Genomic DNA, 20,761 nt, shown 5'->3' on the forward strand with positions numbered 1-20,761 from the left:
TTTGTTTTACAAACAGAGAATTTAGTTTTTTCTACTGCAAAAGCAGTAATTAAATTTTATTATTTTTGCCAGCAGTAGATCCAACCCGGACAGTTTGTCGTCTTACGCGACTGTAGTTGCATTTCCACTGACAAAATAAGTGTGCAATTTAACATTTTGAAAATAAATTTGCTTAATGGAAATGTGGCAATTTTGAAAAAACGTTTTTTGATAAATTTCATCACACAAGTCACATGATCAACAACCAACCGGATGTTACTAGAGGCACAAACCACAAAGAAGAAGACGACAGGAAGTGGTTGGAGGATGATGGTGGAGCATGTCTTTTAATGACTTGTTTCATGAAAAAACTTATTTACGTGTGATTTTAATTGCGTTTATTTATTGGAAACGTTAAATTGTGTTTTTTGTACATTAGCAGAATAATGCGTTTACATTACAAATGTTCACAAAACTTTGTCGATATCCCTCAAAGTCAAAAAAACACAATTTCGCAATTGCAGTGATAAGAAACGCAATTACAATCACATGTGAATACATTTGTTCACGTAATAAATCATTAAAAACATGCCGCACCATCATCCTCCTACCACTTCCTGTCATCTTCTTCAACTTTTCTTGCAGTAGTAACATCCGGTTGTTGATCATGTGGCTCGTCTGATGCAAAAAGTGTTTCCTTTGCAGTTTTGTGAAATATACCAGCTGAAAAACCACCACATTCTAGCTCCTATTTTTCTTATCAAAACACTTTTGTTTTGTTTTTTTTTCAAAATTGGCGTGTTTCCATTAATAAAATTTATTTTTGTAATTCCAATTTGCGCAACTTTACGTCAATAGAAACGTAGACAGTTACTGTTTTGGTTGACATACATTAAAAGCCGCTATATGACTGAAATAGGTTTTTGAATTGGATGTTATTTATTCAGTAAAAATGTTTAGTAAATCTGATTGACTTCATAATATTCCTACTCTTATTAATCCCAAACACCATAGGCACAGACATCTTAATGCTGCTCTAATCAAGCCAGATAAAAAAATATAAATTTCAAATGTTTGTTTTCTGATCATGAATTTAGAGTATAGTAGATTATAGGGATTAGTAGTTGGAGCAGTATGTTTGTTGCTGATTTAGCTACATTTCAGAGGATTGTTACTGACAGCTGAAATGAACTGCTAACAGCCACTGTGTTCATGTAGAAATGCGGTGAACCTGGCGGTGTTAAAGTTGAACGAGCAGGGGCTGCTGGACAAACTGAAAAACAAGTGGTGGTATGACAAGGGAGAATGCGGCAGCGGAGGAGGGGAGAGCAAGGTTAATACACACACTCACACGCCACCTAACACACACACACACATGCAAAGTAGGAAACAAAGCAGAGAGGTAAAACTGGGTCAGTTTGGTAAATGTGGAACATGTGAAGAAGCAGCACAGTCACAGGACCACAGGGAAATGTTAAGGTTAGCAGGGATTTTAAAAACCCAACAAAAAAAACCTAAACTACAGCTTACGTCATAAATCCAGCAGGTTACATTCGCTGCCAGAAGGTGGCACTGTTCTCTGTTCTGCTTCTTCTTCTGTTATGTTGCACCCTGTCTGGTTGAGGTCTGATGTAAAATGCAGGTGAGGGTCAGCTGACCTCAGACCAGATGGCAGCAACATGGGCGCTGTTTGCAGAGAGTTTGCACACAGTTTGTACAAACTCTGTGTATCAGAGGCTCCGGCCTGGCAGGGAACTGCAGCTGAAAAAGCAACAGCCTTTCATTGCAGCACCTCTTACTATCTGTCTCAGACGCTAAACCGAGGAGCCCAGCAACAAAAAACACTTTATTTAAAAACACATAACGTGTAGAAATATTAGGGGATTAAGGGAATATTTGTCTCACGCCAATCTTTGGTGGGCCTTTTCTTAGTCGCGAGAACAGGGTAAGAACTGCTGCCTCGTTAATAACATAAGATAACATTGATAATGATGTTATTTATGTTATTCCCATTGAAGAGTGCCAGTAAACCTTGCCGTATTGAAACTGAATGAGCAAGGGACCCTAGACAAGATGAAAAACAAGTGGTGGTACGATAAAGGAGAGTGTGGCTTCAAGGACTCCACCAATAAGGTTAGTTTTCTGTTTGTGGGTCAGTCAAACACACTGTTCACAAGTGTAAATGCATGGGAAGCTTGCACAGTACGGGGAGGACAACTTAGCTCCAGCTGTGTTATGTGGAGGACGCATAAAAAAGTATTTTTTAGGTTCATGCAGATGAGGAGAGAAATAACAGATCACAGGTGAATCAGAATAGTTTTATGTTGTATCTGCTTTCTTATTACTCCTTTACTTGAGCAACAAATTACAAAAATTCCTTCAAATCAAAAAATTTAATTTGAGGTTAGCATGAATGCATGAAAAACACTTCTAATTACATTTTGTAACTGGTTTTCCAGAATAGTGCACATGTTTTAGAAAAAATGCTAAATTAGTTGCTCAATGCAGCTGAATAAAAAATGTTTCTGTTTTATTTTATTTATCAAATGTATTATTCCATTTATTTTAGTGACAAGCTAAAACAATAAGGAGAAAGAATCTGTTTTAACAAAAAGTTAAGAGAACTGTAATTTCTGATCATATAAAGTGTTAATGAAGTCATAAGTGCTAGTAAAAAAGTTGATTAATTTTATTTACATCGTGATGAAAAGAATTTTCTCCTTCACAGATTTCTTCTATTTTTGCTTTTAAAGGTTTTATATCATCAAACCAGTTATATTATCACACAAAGTAATCTAGTTAAAGCTATTAAAGGATAAAAGTTATCCAAACCAACCTGTCTGCAAGTAAATAACTAATTTATTGTGATAACTATCATTTTTGCTATCATTCAGCAACAAACAAGCGTTTGTCTGGCAGTTAGTTTTTTACATCTTTGTGGATGATTTTGGGCTTTAATTCAACTGGACTGGGTGGTTAAAAACAGTTATTCAAAGTCAGCAGAAGAGAGGATACTTTGTAAAATCATTAGATATTATTGCCATCTGTTAGTAAAAGTTTCATAAGAGTCACATTGTGGGTTTACAGGAGCATGGATGGTCATGTTGTGCAATTTAGCATGCAGGGTCTACAGAGACTACATCAGTCAGATGTCTGCTTACCTCATATTTGACATGAAAGTCATATTAATTTTAGGGTTTTAATGATTTATTTGAACCTTTGATTTTTTTTTTTTTAGGGTGGACTAATTTTACAACAAGCAGCTTAAAGGGAACTTATAATTCAAAAGTCACATTTTTGTACTTCCAGCCTAAGTACTAAAAAAGAAAAAAAAAAACACCCAGCTGGTGTTTTTTGGTGTCTGGAAAACGAGCCGTTTCAAAAACATTCAGAATGTAATGTTAGAAATCAGCAGGCACTGCCCGTCACCTAGCAACCCCAGCCAGCCAAGCCCGTCCCCTAGCAACCCCAGCCAGCCAAGCCCATCACCTAGCAACCCCAGCCAGCCAAGCCCATCACCTAGCAACCCCAGCCAGCCAAGCTCGTCACCTAGCAACCCCAGCCAGCCAAGCTCGTCCCCTAGCAACCCCAGCCAGCCAAGCTCGTCCCCTAGCAACCCCAGCCAGCCAAGCCCATCACCTAGCAACCCCAGCCAGCCAAGCCCATCACCTAGCAACCCCAGCCAGCCAAGCCCGTCCCCTAGGAACCCCAGCCAGCCAAGCTCGTCACCTAGCAACCCCAGCCAGCCAAGCTCGTCACCTAGCAACCCCAGCCAGCCAAGCCCGTCACCTAGCAACCCCAGCCAGCCAAGCCTGTCACCTAGCAACCTCAGCCAGCCAAGATCGTCACCTAGCAACCCCAGCCAACCAAGCCCTTCACTTAGCAACCCAAATCAAGCAACAAATTGCAAAAATTTCTTGATGTGTTTTGAAATTGGTATCAGACCAACAAAAAAACTATTTTAAAAAAACAGAAATGTGGGCTTATTGAAAAGTATGTTTAATACATGCACACAAGTTATTTTCTAAGTGCACTTTTAATCTGACAAAAGATCTAGACTCATTGGGACGTGTATTTTAATTTACTGAATATAACAACTGTATGTCACACTTTAAATAGACAGACACATAGTGGACACATTTTAGTTTAAAATGTCCTTATGGTCAAATTATTTTCAATATTTTCTAGAGATGCTAAACCATATTTGAAAAGCAATGTCTGATTTTCATTGGTCAATTTTCAGTAATTCTTTATTTATTATCACTTCTGCCCGTTTGAAATTATTTCAGGGACCTTTGTGGGTTTCTCTGTCAATAACAGGAGTACCAACAATTTTATCCACATGTGTATGAATATATTTGAGCCTTTTAGAAGGCTCCTCTTAGAAAAATGAATTGTTCAAATGAATCATTAAAGAGATAAAATTACCTTAATACACAGGATGAGCGTATGTAAACTTCTGACTGGAACTGCTTCATAGCAATGCAATGCTGGAGCCACTGGGTACATTAGTGCACCATTAGTAATGTTGTCAATGACATGTATTTATTGTTTTTGAGAACCTGGTTGAGAGTGATTGATATTTAGAAAAATAAAAAATAATATTCTGTATCAGTCACAAGTAGTCACATAAAATAAAATGTTTTCTTACACAGAGCCGCTTTTCAGTTAAACCATAACATTTTTATTGTGATACTGTTGTTTGTTTACACACCAGTGACTAAGTCTCTCAAACCAGCTTTCAAACGCCCCGCGGAATTTGAAAGCGCACATGCGCAGAAAGCACAGCCATGTGATTTATTCTACAGTTAACAGCAAAAACAATTAAATAAAAAGCGGATAGCATTGTGTTGTGTTGTGCTACGTTACCTGTTCAATTTAGCACAATTTCCGATGAGGAATATGTGATACATGGGCCCTTCGTTCATGTGACATGGCTTATTGCTGGAAGCTAATGGTCAAAAGCGCATGCACGTTCAAAAATCTCAGCGCCATCTAGTGGCCTGACATGACAACTACAGGTGACTCGACGTGTTTCTGCAGTGCAGTCTAAAAGTGAAACTGTTTCCCAATTAACATCCAAAAATACCGCCAGTTCCCAGGCAGTGATCTCATATAAGCGAAGCCTAAATAACTTTTATCCTAAAAATGGTTGTTTTTAAGAATTACTAACGTAAAATATGAAATAAACATCCACATTTGTAGTTGTGTAGGGGCTCAAAACTCCCCCAGAACTTTCTCTGGAATTTTATTAAAAGGATTTTAAAACACAGCGGCAATATGGATAAAAATTCATTTGGTTTTACATGATTTTTTTTTTAATCATGTACTTGTGTCCTAATGTACCAACTGGCTCCACCATGACATCTGCAACATATGTATGCATTGAGATAAGAATCATTTGTCCAATGTTACCGTTTTAAACTGAGATGTTTGTTGTTCACAACAACAAAGTAGTCTTATGATTGCAGTATTATTGTAAGGAATGCTGATATGAACTTGAAAACAATGTGAAAAGCAACAGCAAATGCACTATTTAAAATAATCTACACTGACTTAGACTTTCATTAGCAGGTGAGGTTTAGAAACAAACACATAATATACAACTTCAGTATTAAACTAAGCAATGATATCCAAGGTTTCTATGTCTGTGTGCAGATTTATTAGTTATTTTAATGGTTCTAAACAAAGTCGTCTTGTTTAAATTTGTGTGTTGATAAAATCATGTTTGTAGTTATGTCACACCAACACTATTTTCTGGGTGTCCTGTTTTTTGTTGTTTTTATTTTTCTCTTGCGTCTGTGTGTGGGTGCATGTGTGTGTGCACACTTGTTTGTGTGCTAGGAAAAGACCAGCGCTCTGTCGCTTAGTAACGTGGCGGGAGTTTTCTACATCCTGGTTGGAGGTCTGGGTCTCGCCATGATGGTAGCACTGGTAGAGTTCTGCTACAAGAGCCGTGCTGAAGCCAAAAAAATGAAGGTAAGTTTTTACACTTTGCTTGAAATTTCTAAATGGATTTATTGTTTTGTTTTTCCACTTTGATAGTGTTAATTTGTAAACTTGTGTTATATTTTAGACCAATTATTATCCTCCCTTTTGTATTTCTTCTGGCTATTTACATTTATAGTGTTATATAAAAATTATTTATATCCTTTAAACTGGAGATGTACCAATCCAATAGTGATATCTGTATCAGTCCTGATATTGAAAAAACAATCTAGATTGGGTCTTGGTGACAATGTGCCTGATCCACAAGGGCAAATCTATTCAGTCTAATGCTATGCTCTATGCTCTGAGTGATGTCATTCTTTATTATTTATTTTACATTATATTTAAAATTCTTAATTCTAAATATAAATAAATTCCACATCCGGTCCCCTACAATGCCCAATGGTCAAGTGATTACATCACTTAAGGCTAGTCCACTGAGAACAGGAAGTGTCATCTTTATTCTGAACAGTCTCCATTTGACCCCTTTGACCTAATCAACGTGAAAGTGCGCCCACTGACAGAAGACATGTTGGTTTAACTTGGTTTCCAACACTGACCCGTTTCGGTGGAGGATGAGGGAGTGGCGGTGTGGTGAAGTGGTGAAGTCACATACGTATTGCCATACGTTTGGCTCTAAATTTCACAGATTCGAGCCGAGCTGCACCAAACTCACTGGGATCGACCCGTACCTGCCCCCCAACAGGGGTCCACAACAATTTATGGTGGCCGTTGCCTACTTCCTCCTTCTTGGTATTTTTACTACCCAAATAAAAAAGGCTTCTTAATTTCTTTATTGGTTAGATTGTTTCTTGTTGCGTTTTCTGTCCTTGGGAGGACAATAAAGATACACATTGCCTTCAACTCAACCGCCAGCTGGGTCTGACTGTCCTCGGTGAAAATGTGCCATGTTGCACAGTAAAGCAGGTCTTATTTGTGAGTTTTCTAAATTTCAAGTCCTTGTCTTTTGATTTCTGAAACTCAGAAAACTTTCAAAATTCAAACGTTTTCCATTTTTTAACCTCTTACTTTTGAAATTTCTGAGTTTTTTGGTGGAATTTTTTTTTCTATCTACAATGGACAGTGGACAGAAACTGCTGGAGCTTATCGAATGTTTATATTTTCAAACAAAACCACATGAAGAGCATTTTATACCACACATCAAACTCTATTTATTCTCTTTCCTGCGCCCTCCGCCATCTTTGTTTCACTTACAGCTGGCTCCACTTAAGGATGACCAGTGGCGCCCTCTTCTGAATGGCGGTCAAACTACAGCACTGAAAGACGGTCTAAGTTGATATTGTTAATGAATCAGTTGGAACTAATTTTAATCTAACAAACCTTTAATCGACAATCATACACCAATTAATTGTTTGCATGCCTACATGATTTGACTAGCATATATGCATATCTTTCTCAGAAGTGTTTCTAACTACCCAACTTGTAGACACAGTATATTTTCATGTACTTTTCTCTTATATGCATTCAATTCCATGTGGATTGAAAGTACAAATTAAATGTGCTTGGATTTATGCAGAAGTTTGGAAACCACTGGATTTGTTTGTGCATACATGGTTTGGTCAGTGAAACTGTTGGACTTGCTTCAGTTGGAAATTCTCCTTTGTCTTAATCAGGTTCTAAAATTTGTTTCATCTATTCAGTTGCATAGAACCAGACACAAAAGGTTCAATTAACTCATTATTTACAAAACAAAGAAGTCGAAATGGAGATGCTTCGGAGAAAGTAAGAAGTCATACAAAACCTTAAATATGTACAAAAGACAAATGAAATCAAATATTTACATCCACTGCAAACACATTTTTACCTTTTACAAACATCTCTCCAGTGTTTGGTAGAATTACCTTGAAAACGGTTTGATTTGGATGAAATGTTTTGATTATCCTTCTCACAGTCGTTTACTCTAATTGTGGCCCATTCCACTTGGCAGGTTTAGTGAAATGGAATAAGTTTTGTAAGCCATCTCTGCACATAGCTGTGTGCACTCACACAGCTATAAGATAATTACTGCAAAACACTGACTTTGCTCTCGGTAAATCACTTTTATCTAATTTAGCAGTATGCCTAGGGTTGTTGTCCATTTGACTCTTTTCTGCCTGAACTTTAACTTCTTTGCTGATGAATTGAGATGTTGCTTCTAGACTTGTACATAATGTTGTTTCCTCATGATGCCATCTGTTTAGCCAAGCACAGCAGTTCCTCATACAGTAAAAAGAAAACATAACATGATGCTGCCACTCCCATATTTCCCATTGGATGTGTTGTTTCTAGGCTTTTCAATCTTCCTTTTTTAACAATTGACATAATGGTTTAAACTTTCAATTTCAGCTTCATCAGATTATAGGATATCTTTTTGAAAAGTCCTGGGTGGGTGCATTTGCAAACTGTAATGTGACTTATTATTTTCCTTTTTGTGGTGATGGCTTCTTCTTCTCTGAGCGGCCTTTCAGCTCATGCTGGTAAAGGATTTGTTTCACTGCAGACATTCAGCCATCGTTTCCACAACGTCTTTTACTTTAGTAACTGGGTCGATTTGCACATTTCCAACCAGTAGACCTGAACACTGTGAGGTCTGGACATTCCCATTCTGTTTATGCTTGTGTATAATTGTTTAAACATATGAATGTGTCATGACTTGTGGACATCGACAATTCTCTTCCTCATATCTTGCCTTTTGATTTTTCTTTGATGAAACACAGGGGAGCAGGGTGTTTGAGTTGTTGTGTCACAAAATAAATCCACAGATTTGCCTCCAATAAACTTAAATGTGGAAATAATGCAGTATGTAAGTTTTATAAAAACAATAATATGTTTTTTACATATTTGTTAAAACAGTTACCATGTTGTGATAGTATATTATGAGACAAATAATCTGTGAAAAGATTGATCTCCTCCATCTTCTCCCCGAGGTGGTATTGCTATCTGAAGCAATGCATCGCTCCTGACCAAAAACAACCAATCAGAGCCAGGAGGCGGGTCTTAGAGCTCTCAATCAACCCCATGTACTCGCTGATCAATGTGCTAATGGCAGAGAAACAACTGACCATTACAGGAAAACCAATTATCTGCCCTTATTAGTGGTACTATGCTAAGTACCATTAGCATTCACAAGAGCTGCACACGAGATTGTGATTTACAGCGCTAAGACCCGCCTCTTGGCTCTAATTGGTTGTTTCAGGTTAGAACTGGGAACACTGGACTGGAAAAGGTAGATAATCTAGATTTTTTTCACAGACTGTCTGTTCCACACTGTCATGACATGGTGAGAGTTTCAACAAATATGTAAAAATATATGTTTTATAAAAGTTACAAAGTGCACCTTTAAGTGAATGGGAATCTTTTCTCTTTTTTACAGTGTTAAGTGTGTGGCCCAAGGTAAAATTTTCTGGATTTAAAAGTCTATATTACCAGATCACCACATATTTGTAATTTTACCCAACATTGTTTCCTGTAATAACTCTTACTTTACTAAGGCAGTCGGCGGTTTCATGTGCTGCACAAGGTTCCCTTTTTTCAACTTGAGCACCTGAACGCCACTGAATGATACCCAAAGTGTTTTCCCACAGAATCGTCTCAGTTGTGTGGATGTGGATTTTGCATATTGGCGATGCTACATTCTTGCTGACATGTAAATCTCAATGCTTTGATGGAAAACCTAAATTTAAAGGGCAATATTATGTGTTTTTATAGCACAATCAAGTAATTGTGTTTCCTCCAGTTGTTATAAAAATGCTGTACATATCAAATATGACTTCATTTTACTTTGTAATTTAATGCCTTGAAATTGGGCCTCTGTCTCTTTAAGAAGCTCCTACTCTTTCTGAAACTCCACCTTCAGGAAGTCATCACAACATAGCTCCTCTATTAACCCTTTAACATCATTTTTACCAGCGTTCCACTGAGAAGTAGCTCGTACAATGAGCTCCACTGATGCGCAGCTCCACTAGGCGTTTGCTAATTGCTGCTAGCTAGTCTGAAGGAGCTGAATGGGGGCGTGCTGCTCTGTGAGGGCGAAATTGGGAAGCTTTGGATCTGAGGAGGAGCTGCGTCTCGAAGGTGGAGCTAGGTCCACCCGAGCATTTTGCACTGCTGAATGGTTGCCATGGAGATTAAATGATTTGTCAACCATGCATAAAAGAATCAAAGCAACACAAACCAGGTTTGTTTTTGATGAAGGAATAACATTATCTATAGCATGATGTAAAGCTCAAAAAAGTTAATTTAACATAATACTGCCCCTGTAAATGTAGCCTCTAGTCGCATACAAGCATCTTCAGAAAATGTTGTAGAACTCAAACTTGTATTTTAATGTTGCAACAAAAATAAAAAAATAAATAATAATAGTCAATCAGCTGAAGAGTAACTGTACTACAATTAAATCAGTAAAGCAATAACGCTGACTTTATTTCCGTTGTAAAGGTCGCAGCCAACACCTTCTCATCACCCCAGCACACAGGGAACTACACACACACTCTGTCTTCTCCTCAACATGCCCCCAACTACAACCTGCTGTCTCCCAGCCACCAGCCAAACTACGCCACCTATAAAGAAGGCTACAACGTTTACGGCATTGAGAGCGTCAAGATCTAACACGGGTAGGAGAGTGATGATTGATAGCTAAAACTTTGCTCACCTCACAGCCATAGACAAAGGTATAACCAGGCGACACTTCCCGGGTCAGCTGGATTCAGTGCTGAGCGTCTTCAGTGGCACATATCCAGTATGTGTGATTTACAAAACACACAAGCTTCCCTAGAAGATATTTTAAAAGATACTGCAAGGAGAATAGTGAATAAATGACAAAATATTTGAATATTCTTTAAATTAGGTACCTACTTATTAAGATTTTTTTTTCTCTAAATTCTTGCTCAGAAGTTATTATGACGCCATATTAGAGCCATTGTATATAGAAAGAAAACACAGAAGACGGAGGAGTAATTTTACAAGAAAAAACTCTGAAATTTCTGAGTTTGAAAAATCAAAAAATTGCAAGAAAAAAATCTGAAATTCTGTTTTCTCAGGGGTATTTAGACTAATCGTAGAATTTCTCAGCTTTTTCTCACAATTTTAATAAAAGATTAATTCTTTAACCTTAGAATTTCTGGGGGGGTTTGTGCAAATTTTCAAAATTTCAAACTCTGAAATGTACGAGTTTTTTTCAGAACATTTATTAAATTATTCCCAGAATTTTTGAGTTTTTCTCTGAAATATACTCCCCCTTTTTTTCTATCTATAATTACCCTAATACGTCGTTGTAAATTATTTCCTAGGATCATTTCTAAATGATCTGCTTTTATTTAGGTGATGTAGAAAAACTGGAACAACCAGCTTGAGACTATTAAACAAATAGTTTTGAAATAGTCTCAGCTTTGAAACTGGATTTGCCACTGAAGATGACAATTACTGGGTTTAATTACCATAAATCCAGGTATTACATGAATTCAGCCGTTTTGATAACAAACAAAAAAAAAACACAGTGGCATGCAAAGAAAATTAAAGGTCAAAACTGTGTATGGCTGTGATTATCCTGGCATTTGTTTACTCCTTATCCTGAAGCTTGCTCACTCCTGCTCCCATTTTCCTTCGCTCCTATGACCAGTTCTTCAGCCTCTTTCTCTCCTCTTCTCCTGTTTTTTCCTCTTTTTTGGTTTTTCACTCCTCTTACCACTTTTAGCCTATCTACCCTTTCCCTCTGGTCCTTTGTAATTTTTTTTCTCCAGCACTTTCCTTAGTTTATAGCCAATCATCCTCTTTGAAATAACTTATAGAAGGTGGACGTAGAGAAATAATTAGGCCAAATGCGTTAAAGTTGGGTTTTTTTTCATGCTTGCTTATTTTACAATAAAATTCAAAGTGCCTTCTGTTTTAGTTTGAAATCTGGGCTCTTATTTTGGTGGTATTATAAAAACCAACCATGTAGAAAAAGAGCAAAAGCAACATTAAGTTGTGGCGGATACAATGTATATATTTCACACCAGAATGTATGCTCTTATTGTGAAGGGGAGAAGAAACCAACGATTGTACTTCATTCTATTTTTGGTTTTGGTTGGAAGACATTGAGAATAAAACAAGACTCAAATTACTTTTTTGTCTTTTTCTGCTGACTTCCACATTGTTGACCCCGAACATCTGCGAACATCTGAACATGTTTTTCCACGAGAACTCTCCAGATGCTGCCGCCGTTTCTCCGCCAGCTGTGGTTTCGGACCCAGTTTCGTGTCAGGCGGCCGTTGCTAAAAACCGCCGCTTCCGATTTTAAGCTTCTGGCTTATTATGTTGAGAATGTTTGTGTATAGTTAAAGCGTTGAATTTACTTCTTCTAAAATTAATACTAACAAAATAAGAGCCCAGATTTCAACATAAAACACAAAATATTTCAAATTTTATAGTCAAACAATCAAGAATGAAATAACTATTTAAATGTATTTGATCATAATATCAGTCTTTTACACCCGTTGTTCAGATTAGGGGGTCGGCTGTAACTTTTCAAATCATCCCTTGCAGTTGACCAGAGTCAAACACAGAATGGTGAATGTTTGAATACGAACGTTTCTTGGAGTTTGGTTCTTACGGACTTACAATGCCTTTAAAACGATTGTAGTTTTGGACAACATGGCTGAAAAACTTGTCACGATATAAAAGTTTTATATCAGTAAATATCAATAATTGTTGATTAGTTTTTTGTTTTAACGGATGCAGTGATCTTTTCTGTTTTATCCACAGTTTTCACTCCACAAGGTTGTTTTTAATTTTTAAGCAGTCACGAGGTACGGTGGCGAAACCTTAAACTGCTGCTCCTCAAATTACTCGACAGATTGTTGCTAGGTAACCAAAGAGTGAGTGAGTTGCTAGGTAACCAAAGATTGAGTGAGTTAGCTGATTCCACTAACCTTGCTTAGCACTGTGAAAGGTTGAGCAGCTAATGCCTTTCTTCTGCCTACATGTCCCAGAATGCTGTGCAGTATGATGCAGTATGTAACTTTAGCTGAATTTTAAAAAAAAAAAGTTTTTTACATATTTGTTGAAACATGTCGTGACAGGTTGTTGTGAGACAGATAATCTGGGAAAAAATAAGAAATGCACCGGGCTGTCAATCAACCTCATGTACTTGATGCTAATGAAAATGAAAAATCTTACCATAACAGGAAAAACATCTGTGACTATACTAACTTGCCTAAGCATTCAGAACAGGCTTTGCTAGCTTGGAGCGTAGCAGAGACTAAGGGGGAGAGCAGCGCCACACGAGATTGTGATTGACAGCACTAAGACCTGCCTCCTGGCACTGATTGGTTGTTTTTGATGCATTTCTTCATCAAAAACTTTTCTTCAGATGGCAATAGTACTTCAGGAAGGAGATTGATCTTTTCACAGATTATCTGTCTCATACGACACTGTCACAGCATTATGACAGTTTAAACAAATATGTAAAAAGGTTGTTTTTTTTTTTGATAAACGTTACACACTACAGCTTTAATTTCAGTTCAGTGGTATTAACCCCAACACCTCTGACACCAATCAAATTAAGGTAAATGTATGTTCATTCCCAATTTAGAGTTTTTTTGTTTCATTTTGTCAACCATTTATCACTAGAATTAGAATTTATTTTTCACTGTACGCATGCACAGAGATTAAAGATTACATAATATCTAACTGTTATTTTAGATGTAAAAATAATGGTTGATGTGTAATTGAAGTAAATTTAATTAATACACTAAACTGAACATGTACTGGTACGCAAAGCAGCTGTCACACTGTTTCCTATACTTGTGTGCTGGGTTATTGAAAAGACATTACATGTGGATGTAAACGTGTCTTTTTGGTGCGTTCATATTTATAATTTTATGCTTTTACTCAGTTCAGTAGAGTAGAATTCACAGTGTCCTGCTGCCTCAGGTTTGTTACTGTTCTGTAACATTGCCATCTCATTTTATTTATTTTGTTTATTTCATTAAAAAGGATCAGCTCACTATCTGAGAATAAAATGTTCCAGGGTTTAGATAATTACTATGAGAATGAATCAAATGGTAAGTAACAGGTTTTGTTTTTAGTTTCAAGCGTTCATCATCCTGAGGTGAGTAAAGCCTCCTCAGAAAAACTGCGAGATTGAGGAATATTATTGGGTTTTTGTTGAGATATTTGATTAGCAGTTGCATTGATTCTCCAGCAGTCGTGCTGCTGAACTCATGTGGAGAAACTTTTTCTGACTTACTTAATCTTAATGCATTTGCTACAGTGTTAAATGTGCAAAAGGTTCATGTGGGAAAGTATAAATATACAACTATTGTGCAGTGTAAGCTAATTAACTCAGTTTAGAGAAAGTGTATCAATCAATGTATGGTTGCATTTAATAACTTAAGTGCTAGTTTAATTTAAGAATTATTAGTTTAATACCAAGTAGTAGTTTTGGTTGAGTAATCAACTGTTTTACCATGAATTTTTGTATTTTGTGGTGTACAAAAAGCAATGTCCTGAAATATTTATCAACATTCTAAACATTCAGCTTTGGTCAGAAAAACCAGTCTTGACTCCATCCCTGATCGCACACTACTGTACACAAGACTCCACTACTGCAGAAAATTAATGTTGAAGCTTGTTTAAAGAACTTGATGGTTTTTCTTAAAAACACTTTTTCACCATTGCTGCCACATCCAGAAAATTTACTTGACAACATTAGAACTTTTCTGGCATGAAATGTCAATATTACTCATGAGTAGCAGTGACATTAAACACTATATGTGTGAGAGATTGAAAGAAGTAACATCAAATACTACAATAAAATCGGAGTTTATTATTGAAGTCCTGTTTAGTCTACTTTAATTAAACTAGTTTGTTTGTCTAGAAAGTCTGGTTTGTTTGTTGAGGCGTGAATGCGTAATCAAACTCTGATGCAGATCAAAAAAGCAAACTCTGGTAGGCCTGAAGTAAACTCTGCTGCATTTCGAATGCATATGTGGATGTAGAGGACCAGAAACCGCTCCAAAAACAGGTAATGGACTATAGCACAGGACATTCTGAGTAAATTCAACCAAAACAAACGCAAGAGTCTAAATGTCAGAGGGAGAAATGGTCGTGGACTTTCACCAGAGACAAAAGAGAAAAAAACCTAAAATCTGACACCATTCCATTTTTGTTTACATCTTGTGAAGAAGTTGTGCTCTGTGTCTTCTTAAGAGGTTTTCATGTTGTTTCCTTCAGTAGTTTCTGGTGAGGAGGAGAGCAGTGTTTTTCAAAGGGTTTGGTTGATTTGACACAGTGGAGTGAGAAAACAAACTGCAGCAGCTGAACATGTAGCAAATGTTTACATTTTTGTCCCAAATCGAACTGAGTAAACTGGACTATCAGGTGTGAAAACTCCCTTAGTGTAACAAACGCACACCACAGTAACAACTTTCCTTAAGGATTGGCACCATCCAGACAGCTTGTATTGCTTACACTGTTTAATTTCTCTATTTTACTACAAAAAAAATCTGCATCTGCAGCTCAACCCAAGATCAGAAATCAGCCACAAAATTCTGAATGGATCATCGCTACTAATTTTATTTTGAAGCACAATACCTGCCAGCTTTGATTAATGTCACCATTTTATTTAAACGTGACCTTTCTTATCCCTCAACAGATGAAATTCACGGATGCAATGCGCTCGAAAGCTCGTCTGTCTATCACTGGGTCAACGAGTGAGAACGGCCGTGTTCCAGTGGCTTACCTTCGCCCAGGATTACCCATGAGCCTCAGTATGACTGACCTCTCATGACCTCACACAAGTCAGTGCCTTACAGCCAGTCAACACACTTTCATCGATCCCCGCTGTAAGGGAAGTGGACAGAAAGCATTGCCCTCTTCGAGAAAAAGAAAAGACATATTACCAGTAATGACAACGGGCAACCTGCCCCGTTTTCTATTCTGGATTTTAGTCATTCAAAACTCTAGAAACTCTCAAATCCTTTACATCTGGTCTGTAAAATCAAGGCAGATGTCCTTCTGAAAAGACCTGCCCACTTGTAAAGCGAATCAAATGAAGATCGTAGGGAGAGACGGCTGGTCCCAGACAAACCCATGACAAACAATCAAGCACAGAGGACAGTTTTTTAAGACAAATATTACTTGTTTTGTAGATTTTTGCCATGGAGGCTTCTCTTGTACAGAAAACAAGGACAACAGTGATGACGATGTTCATGCAATAACAACAGTTATCAGGGACACGATCAGGAACTGTGGGGATACAAGCTGGACCTTGTTTGAAATGTGTTAAAAGTGCCATGAACAAAAAACTGATGTCCTGAAATATCAGTATGTATTGTGATAGATAATAATGTGATTGTTCCGGGGGTTTTTCTTTCAATAGCCTGTAAATCCTTATTTGAGAAACACATACAAACACACACAAACACAAAATTTAACAGGAGTTCTTGTTGGTGAGGTTATGATATTTAGTGATGCTGTTAAAAACACCAAACTCATGCAAATAAGGCGGACATCCGTTCTTTCAGCTACGTCAATATGATGAGTTACAAAGTTTCTTTTCACTACATATTGTAGTCAAAACCTTATTACCAGTATTAACATTTTTTCTCTTGCTAATGAACAGTGTTTTATCTGAACTACTATTTTAGCTACACTCCACTTTTATAAAATACTCCAAAAAATTAACTGATCTGAGGTAAGCCAAAGAGTCGAGCTTCCCCTGGGTGAATTCCCAGCAAGTTCAGGGTTTTCCCCAGTTTTTTTTCCCCAGTTGGACTTTCCTAAACACCCAGTTACAATCTTAGGATAAACCTCAGCTACTTTAGCTGTGTTTCCATTACAAATCTGCGCAAAACCCATTCGAAATTCAGCTAATGGCAAAAAAAATACAATTTCACAATTGTGGCGTTTCCAATAAATAAGAAATTAAATTAAGACCACATGTGAATAAGTTTGTTCATTAAAAGTTATGGCAGCGACGGATGTAAACGGTTACATTACACCAGAGGCAGTTGGACGTTCAACAATAATCAAATACATTCTTTGAACCAAAAGTATGAAAATTAAAACTGAGTAGCAAAACCTGAACTAATATTAAATATTTGACTAATAATAACTAATAAAAACTAGCAAACACACTCTAAAAACTAACTTTGAATTAGACAAACAAAAAGTCTAATTCAAAGATTTATGCTACAATGAAAAAAACAAAACTATTATAACCCTGTGCACACAGATTTTCGCTCTTACTTTCATTTTGCGCCAGAAACTTTTCCTGCAGGTTCATAAAGAGAAGAACACCTGTTGCCATTTTGGTGTTCAGCATTGCTGAGCACCAAAAACTACTCATCTACTACTCGTCTTAGAATTAAAATTGGCTATTTTAGCACAGTGTTAGTTCATTTTTTTATCAGATTTTTGACGTTAAGATGATAAAGGAGAAGTGTAATCGTATTATGAAGCGATCCAGTGGTCCACATGTATGGCAATGTCCAAAGGTAACGAGGGAAAATAAAAATTAGATGATCTAGTTTCTGAACTATACCAATAGAGTTCTGTACAATTTCTTCTTATTATTAATATTGTTCTAGCATTTTTTTTTTTTAAAACAGCATCCTTGCACAGATTAAATTAACAACTACCTGAAAATCCTTCAGAGCCACAAAAGACATTTTGTTTTGTTTTTTTATATACACTGCACTGCATCTGTTTCTGTAAATATAAAGACCTGAGATGAATTTCTCTTCTTTTTTAAAGCCAACAACAACAACAGATGCTCACACTGTTTACTGTACATGGTGTACACACTTAAAACGCATCATGCCACACATCCCTGCACCTTTACATTTGCATGTGCGTTTGCACATACTAGCAGAAGAGTTCTGAAGCCAAGTGTGTGACGTGCCAAACGGACTGAGAAGCAATCAGAGCTCTCAAACTGCAGCTGCTGAAACTGAAACCTGAGCCAGCAGAAGCTCTCATCGCCAAGAGACGGAACAAAAATAATGTGAAGACTTTTTCAAAACTCTACTGCATTGATGGTGCCAACAATGACGACGACGAGGAGGACGATGAAGAGCGGACAAAAAGAGCATTTGCATGTCACTTAGTTATTTTTTTTTCTTTCAGATTAACCTGTCAGCCTGAACCCTTGTGACTGGCTGCTTAATAGTGTTTGATAATGATAGCCGTTAGAAGAATATAAAAGATATTAATTAAAGTACTAATGTTGTTCCTGTTATGTAAGTGTATGCTTTTTGAGAATTTGATTCTGCTATTTTATTTCTACAGAAAGCTGATTTTTGTTGGACTAGTTCTAAGCTTAATGAGAAGCTAAAACAAGCTTCAAACGACCAAGGGGTGCACCTCAGTTTCTGCTAAAAGACACATATCATTGTCACCATGATCACATGTGGCTGGTTTATCTTTGGGACTTAGGCTACGTTCACACTGCAACCTCAAGTGACCCAATTCCAATTTTTTGTCTCAAATTGGATTTGTTTAAAAAAAATTTTTTTTTTGGCGTGGTCGTTCATACTTCCAAATATGCGACCTGTACGTGATCTCAAGTGTGAACTGCAAACGACCTGATATGTGTGACGCAATAACGTCACACATACAGAACGTGCTCAGTGTTTTGCCAACCGCCGTAAAAAAAGAAGTAGTGCGGAAGTAAACATGGATGCTAACGGTGGAGCATAGCTTACGATTTTGAAGTTGTTGTCCGACCGGAGCCAGCAGATTAACAACTTAATCCTCCTTATCGTCCGCCATGGTTGTTGTTTTTCTTCCCGCTTGCACATATCAGGACGCAGAATAGGGACGTTTGTCGAGTATCAGTGACGTACAGGTCGGATTAATGCGACCTGGATGTTAGGCTACATTTGAATCAGACACTATCGGTTACCCAAGTGACCGGGGTCGCATTCGAAAAAAATCCGACCTGTGTTGTTCAGAGTGTCATGAAAAGGTCAGATCCAGGTCGCATTAAGGCAACAATAAAAATCAGAATTGGGTCACATCGGACTGCAGTGCAGCCTAAGGTGTGTGGAAATAATCACAGTTCATTGCTGATTTTGTGTTTGTTTGATCTCTTGTTATAAAAAAAAATAAATTTGAAAAAAAAAAGGTTACTTTTCAGTGGTGACATTTTCAGTGTAAGGCAGTTTGTGGTGGGTTATATTTAACATATTGCCTCGTGAATACATGAATAGGCAGGGCGGTACTGTATCAGGGTGACATTTATCAAAAGGCTTGGGACAGAGTGCAATCTGAATCTGTTACTGTAATATTTATTATGTATGTGTGCATTTTGAGTTGGTCTTTTTATTAGTGACTACGTCTGATGCTAGCTAACTATAATGCCCTGCAAAACTACCAACAAAACTATTTCACATTTTGTCACGTTACAGTTTTTCATTGGATTTGGGGATTTATTTTATGTGATAGACCAACACACGTGACTCTTTAAGATTCTGACTATAAACAACCGAACATATACAATTTAGAAACTGCAATTATTCAGTTTTTAAACTGAATAATTGCTTTTAATTTCTGCAACAGAATTATACTAAAAGTAACAGGTGTTTTCATTATTTTGATCTACTTTTCCTATTTGGATAGAACTGATGTGCAGATACAGACACTCCATCTTACAAAATGTAGCCATCAGCTTTTTAGAAAAAAAATTTTTTCTTTATGTTTAAACCTAAAAATAGGAATCAAATTGTGGTTCTTTAAAAATAATAGATTTTCTGTAGTGGATATTTATCAAAAATTCTAAGGTTTTTTAATGTTATGTAATATTTGCAGCTGTAATATACCAACAATTAGATTTTAATTAGAAGTATTAGTGCGAAACATACCCACATAATTATTAGCTTTTAACTAAATAAAAAATCATAATTTTTGTTTATTATTCACAATGTCGTGTTGGTCTATCACATACTTTGATGCTATCCATTGAAGTTTGTGGGTGTAAAGTGACAAAATGTGAAAGGAGCGTTTTGCAAGGCAACATGTGAAGGAGCCACAGCTCAAACGGATGCACGGCTACATATCGCCTCCACAGGTGAGCTGCTGGTTATGAAAAGGATGGAATTTGTTGTATTATGACTTTTTATGTTATTAATATGCAAATGTCACTATAATGGGGATTGACTGTATTCACAAATGAACACTCATTGTGTTGATACTTGGTTTGTAATCTGAATATCTACAGTAAATATTAAACATGCATGCTCTCCACATGATTGCCAATGATTTATGCAGTGTTTTTGTGCATATAAAAGTATATCAGATATTTAATATCTCCCACAGGAAACACTGATGCAAAATTAGGCGGGTTTTCTAATTGAGGGCAGAGATTTTGCTCTTGTGACAGTTCAGCTTCCCATCCACCAGGGGGCAGTAACCTTTTTGCCACCCAACACTCTCGCTAACAGTGAAACAGTTAAGATTCTGGACTGACGGACGAACCTCTCCAGTCACAATGAACATAATGAGATTATTTTTTAAAAAATTAATTTAAAATTAATGCAATTTCATTCTTTCCCTTTCAAACATATTGACACATATCAACTAAAGTTTAGTTCCTAATATTAGATATTCTACATCTGGTTCTGATTGGAAAATACAAATCTCAGATTTATTTTTGCTTTTTATATGTTCTGTATGTTGGAGGCCTGAAATGTACAGAAAAAGAATAATTACTGGAATGTTTAAAATAAACATCTTAGGTTCATAAAATGTCAAATATTAAATTACGTGTTTTGCAGTTTGTTCTCTCTCATTAATCAATGTTTTTTGTGGCATC

At 36.8% G+C, this 20,761-nt stretch overlaps 1 protein-coding gene across 6 annotated transcripts in view; it reads left to right on the forward strand.

Moving 5' to 3' along the window:
* The window catches only part of LOC114144400 (glutamate receptor 2-like), a 55,959-nt gene extending 35,761 nt beyond the window's left edge, over positions 1–20,198 (forward strand). The window contains exons 17-20 of one of the 6 annotated variants that reach the window (XM_028017167.1): positions 1,998–2,112; positions 5,824–5,958; positions 10,405–10,580; positions 15,602–15,751. In XM_028017167.1, coding sequence (XP_027872968.1) covers positions 1,998–2,112; positions 5,824–5,958; positions 10,405–10,575 — 421 coding nt within the window. In that variant the 3' untranslated portion in view covers positions 10,576–10,580; positions 15,602–15,751. Of the gene's footprint in view, positions 1–1,197; positions 1,313–1,997; positions 2,114–5,823; positions 5,959–10,404; positions 10,581–15,601 lie in introns of those variants that run through there. The other 5 variants (XM_028017166.1, XR_003595482.1, XM_028017169.1 and 2 more) reach the window with 5 other exon arrangements.
* The last annotated feature ends 563 nt before the right edge of the window (positions 20,199–20,761 follow it).

Source organism: Xiphophorus couchianus, chromosome 5, assembly GCF_001444195.1.
Source record: "Xiphophorus couchianus chromosome 5, X_couchianus-1.0, whole genome shotgun sequence".
Classification (NCBI taxonomy): Eukaryota; Metazoa; Chordata; class Actinopteri; order Cyprinodontiformes; family Poeciliidae; genus Xiphophorus; species Xiphophorus couchianus.